This window comes from Rhinopithecus bieti, unplaced genomic scaffold (assembly GCF_001698545.2).
Source record: "Rhinopithecus bieti isolate Rb0 unplaced genomic scaffold, ASM169854v2 scaffold_16234, whole genome shotgun sequence".
NCBI lineage: Eukaryota > Metazoa > Chordata > Mammalia > Primates > Cercopithecidae > Rhinopithecus > Rhinopithecus bieti.
The window spans coordinates 2,862,086-2,866,067 of NW_016808946.1; the positions used below are offsets into that span (position 1 = coordinate 2,862,086).

At 42.3% G+C, this 3,982-nt stretch overlaps 1 protein-coding gene across 7 annotated transcripts in view; it reads left to right on the forward strand.

Annotated features, from left to right (window-relative positions):
• The window catches only part of VPS13D (vacuolar protein sorting 13 homolog D), a 303,606-nt gene that overhangs the window by 67,709 nt on the left and 231,915 nt on the right, over positions 1-3,982 (forward strand). For all 7 annotated transcript variants that reach the window (XM_017887998.1, XM_017888002.1, XM_017887997.1 and 4 more), the window contains exon 23: positions 1,907-2,087. In XM_017887998.1, the coding sequence (XP_017743487.1) occupies positions 1,907-2,087 (181 nt within the window). The remainder of the gene's footprint in view (positions 1-1,906; positions 2,088-3,982) is intronic.

The window sequence follows — 3,982 nt, forward strand, 5'->3', positions numbered from 1 at the left end:
ACACACACACACACACCCCAGATAGGGTTTGATTGAATAATTCTGATTCCTGATAGCCCTGGGCTCTCAGGCTGGTTTTCCATGAACTTGCTGTGTGTCCTGAGACAAGTCACGTAGTCTTCATGCAGCAGTTTTCTATCTATAAAGGGGACTGGATCGTTAGAACATTTCTGAGCTTCCATGTAGCTGTAAAAGTTGTGGAATGATTTCGGCCTCAGAAGGTTGTTGATGATAGGAGTTCATTATGCATTTTGTTTATAAACATGATCCATATTGAATTGTTTCTATGTTAGATTTTAGAAAGGGATCTTTAGGCCTGTCTGGTTATTAAATAATTAATTTCTCAGGGCCGGGCATAGTGGCTCACGCCTGAATCCCAGCACTTTGGGAGGCTGAGGCGGGCAGATCACCTGAGGTCAGGAGTTCGAGACCAGCCTGGCCAACATGGTGAAACCCTGTCTCTATCAAAATATAAAATTAGCTGGATGTGGTGGCGGGTACCTGTAATCCCAGCTAGTCAGGAGGCTGAGGCAGGAGAATAGCTTGAACCTAGAGGGGTGGAGGTTGCACCATTGCACTTCAGCCTGGGTGACAAGAACGAAACTCCATCTCACACACACACACACAAAGAATTCTTTTCTCAGAAAATAGGGAGTTTAAAATGGTGGTTTTCAACCTTTTGTTTTCTTTCTCTTTTTTTTAATCTAAGAGGTATTAGAAAATATAGATGTTTAGGTCTGCCTCTGACATATTCTGATTTAATTGGTCTAGGGCCATGCTTAGTCTCTCTTTTTTTTTTTTTGAGATGAAGTCTCTCTCTGTCACCCAGAGTGGAGTGCAGTGGTGTGATCTCACCTCAGTGCAACCTCTGCCTTCCAGGCTCAAGCGATTCTCCCACCTCAGCCTTCCGTATAGCTGGGACCACAGGCATGTGCCACCACACCCAGCTAATTTTTTGTATTTTTGTTAGAGATAGGGTTTCATCATGTTGCCCAGGCTGGTCTCAAACTCCTGAACTCAGGTGATCTACCTGCCTCAGCCTCCCAAAGTGTTGGGATTACAGGCGTGAGCCACCGTGCCTGGCCAGTTTTTTTTTTTTTTTTTTTTAAATAACATGCTGATGTTCAACCAAGGTTGAGAAAAACTGTTTCAAGAAGATGTCTGAGGGCTTTTCATTTTTAGGGGGGTTATATTATACCCTGCTGAGAATGGATTTGTTTGTATTATGTACTTCGGTGTCATGACTCTAAAATAAATCAGATAATTAATGGAAAATTCTTAATTTTCCACCTAGCCCAAAATAAGTACTCAGTGATGTTGGTTGACTGTGTCCTATTTAATAATATTTTTATGGCACCATGCTGCATTAAATTCAGAACAATTTGAGAACTCTTCTAATTTATCTTTGACTGTAGATTCCAGAACTCTTTGACTTACATTCAGCTGAAGTAAAAGGATGTCTTTCTGCCTCCAGAAGACAGTTTTTCCAAGAAACATTGAATCCGATGCCTAATTTTCTTTACCTATTAATTCATGGCCTTATTTTTATTGTTTTTCACACTCATATCCTCGCAATCTTTGCCAGGAACATGGTGAGCAGGAATACTTACTTTCACGGCAGGGAAAAGGGGCAGGGAGAAAGGTCAGAACCTCAGGTGGCCTCTGAGTGACCTCTGAGTGCTAGAGCTGTCCACCTGTTTATACTCCTGGCTATCACACCTTTATCCCATCACAGAAGCTTACAAAGGTAGTAATTATTAGAGTTTGCTTTGTAAAGCCTAATTTTGGATTTCCATTTAATAATTAAAGCTGTTTTTAGGGAAGCCCCTAAACCAACCTGAGTTTTCTTGAAATACTAACTTGTATCTTGCTGTTATCTGAGTCACACTTTTATCCTAATTCTTAGGTATGGACGGCCTGACCCTCTGCTCCGGAGAGAACATGACATTCGCGTGAGCCTCCGGATGGCCTCTGTGCAGTATGTGCATACTCAGCGTTTCCAGGCGGAGGTGGTGGCCTTCATTCAGCATTTCACTCAGCTGCAAGATGTCTTAGGGCGCCAGCGAGCTGCTATTGAGGGGCAGACGGTAGGTAGCCTGGGCCCTCCAAACTGCTGTTCCAGTTTGACTGATCAGTAGAACTTTTAGGCCTCTAGAGATAAATCTGGAAGAGTAAAGGTAATTTATCCTTGCTAATATGTTCTCCATGTAGATTAGCTACAGAAATCTTTGCGTAATTGGAGAGCTTTATCCCTTATTTATTGTATCTCACTTAAATTACCTTCAAAGTGTAGCTTTCACTTTCTGTAAGAAAAAAGATAAGGGAGATTTACAAAGAACACTACGACTTCTGGTCCCTTTTAGGACTTCAGTGGGGATGTTTCTCTTGGAAAGTGGTAGGTTTTTTCTAAATGCAGTAGATCAGAAGTTCCAAACTGAGTTCGAGGCACCCGTGGGGTCCTGGTAGTTTATTCATGGCACATCCTAGGCCAAAGGAAGTACCTAATGGTATTTCCATTTACAAAGTACGTAAGTCTAAACAACTTGACGAGTACAATGTCCTAACAGCTTAGTAGGTGTTTGCAAAAATAGTAACATAAAAATGGAACGAATACTATTTGATTTCATTCTTAAATAACCACAATGACTGGTAGGAGGTATGTGCCTCTTAGGTACTGCATAACTTCTCAAACTTGGAATCAGGTTGGACATTACAACCCTTACTTCCTGTCTACATTTATCTTCTTATGGTACTTGCTTTTTATCACAGCAACCGCTGAAGACCCAGCTTCGCAAAGGTAAGAGCTTACTGAAAGGAGTATAGAATGATCTATTATTGAATGCCAGCTACCACAAGCTACTAGTTAGTGCAATGTCTGGCAGATGTTGTTTTCGTTCAAAACTTAAAATGTCCTGGCAGCCGGGCGTGGTGGCTCACCCCTGTAATCCTAGCACTTTGGGAGGCCGAGGCGGGCAGATCACGAGGTCCACAGATCGAGACCATCCTGGCCAACATGGCGAAACCCCGTCTCTACTAAAATACAAAAATTAGCTGGGCGTGGTGGCGCCTGCCTGTAGTCCCAGCTACTTGGGAGGCTGAGGCAGGAGAATCACTTGAACCTGGGAGGCGGATGTTGGAGTGAGCCGAGATGGCGCTACTGCACTCCAGTCTGGTGATAGAGCGAGACTCCATCTCAAAAAAAAAAAAGTCCTGGCAGCTCCAAGCCTTCAACACCCTGTGGTGTCTCAGTGCAGTTTGGGAACCACAGAAAATAACAATGTACTTTTGTAAAAATGTGTTATTTCTCCTTTTTTAAAAAAACTTTATGGCCGGGTGTGGTGGCTCACACCTGTAATCCCAGCACTTTGGAGGTCGAGACGGGCAAATCACTTGAGCTCAGGAGTTTGAGACCAGCCTGGGCAACATGGTGGAACTCTGTACAAAAAAATACAGAAATTAGCCAGTCGTGCTGAGGCATGTGCCTTAGTCCTGGGTACTTGGGAGGCTGAGGTGGGAGGATGGCTTGAGCCCAGGAGGTAGAGGCTGCAGTGAGCTGAGATCATGCCACCTGCACTCCAACCTGGGTGACAGAGCCAGACCATGACTCAAAAAAAAAAAAAAAAATAGGCAAAATATTATAACTTAATAAATAGATACTGACTTTATAGTGGCAGCATTTTTAAAAACTACATTTTAATTTAAATAAAAAATGTTTGACTATGTTAGATATTGATTTGGTATAGTAGCAAACTGAAAAAGGGCGTTTGGGGAAAAGCCCCTCAGTTACTTTTCTCCAACCGTCTAGTTTCTCTCCCTGGAAGCAACAAGTACTGTCAGTTTCCTGTGGATCTTCCAGAGAATACATTTTTAAAAATAGAAAAGCAGCATAATCAAATGATAGAAAATCGGGAAAAAAGAATCATACTAGTATCTCTGCACTATAGCATGTTTTAATTTGTTTCTGTTTGAATTTACTTATGGA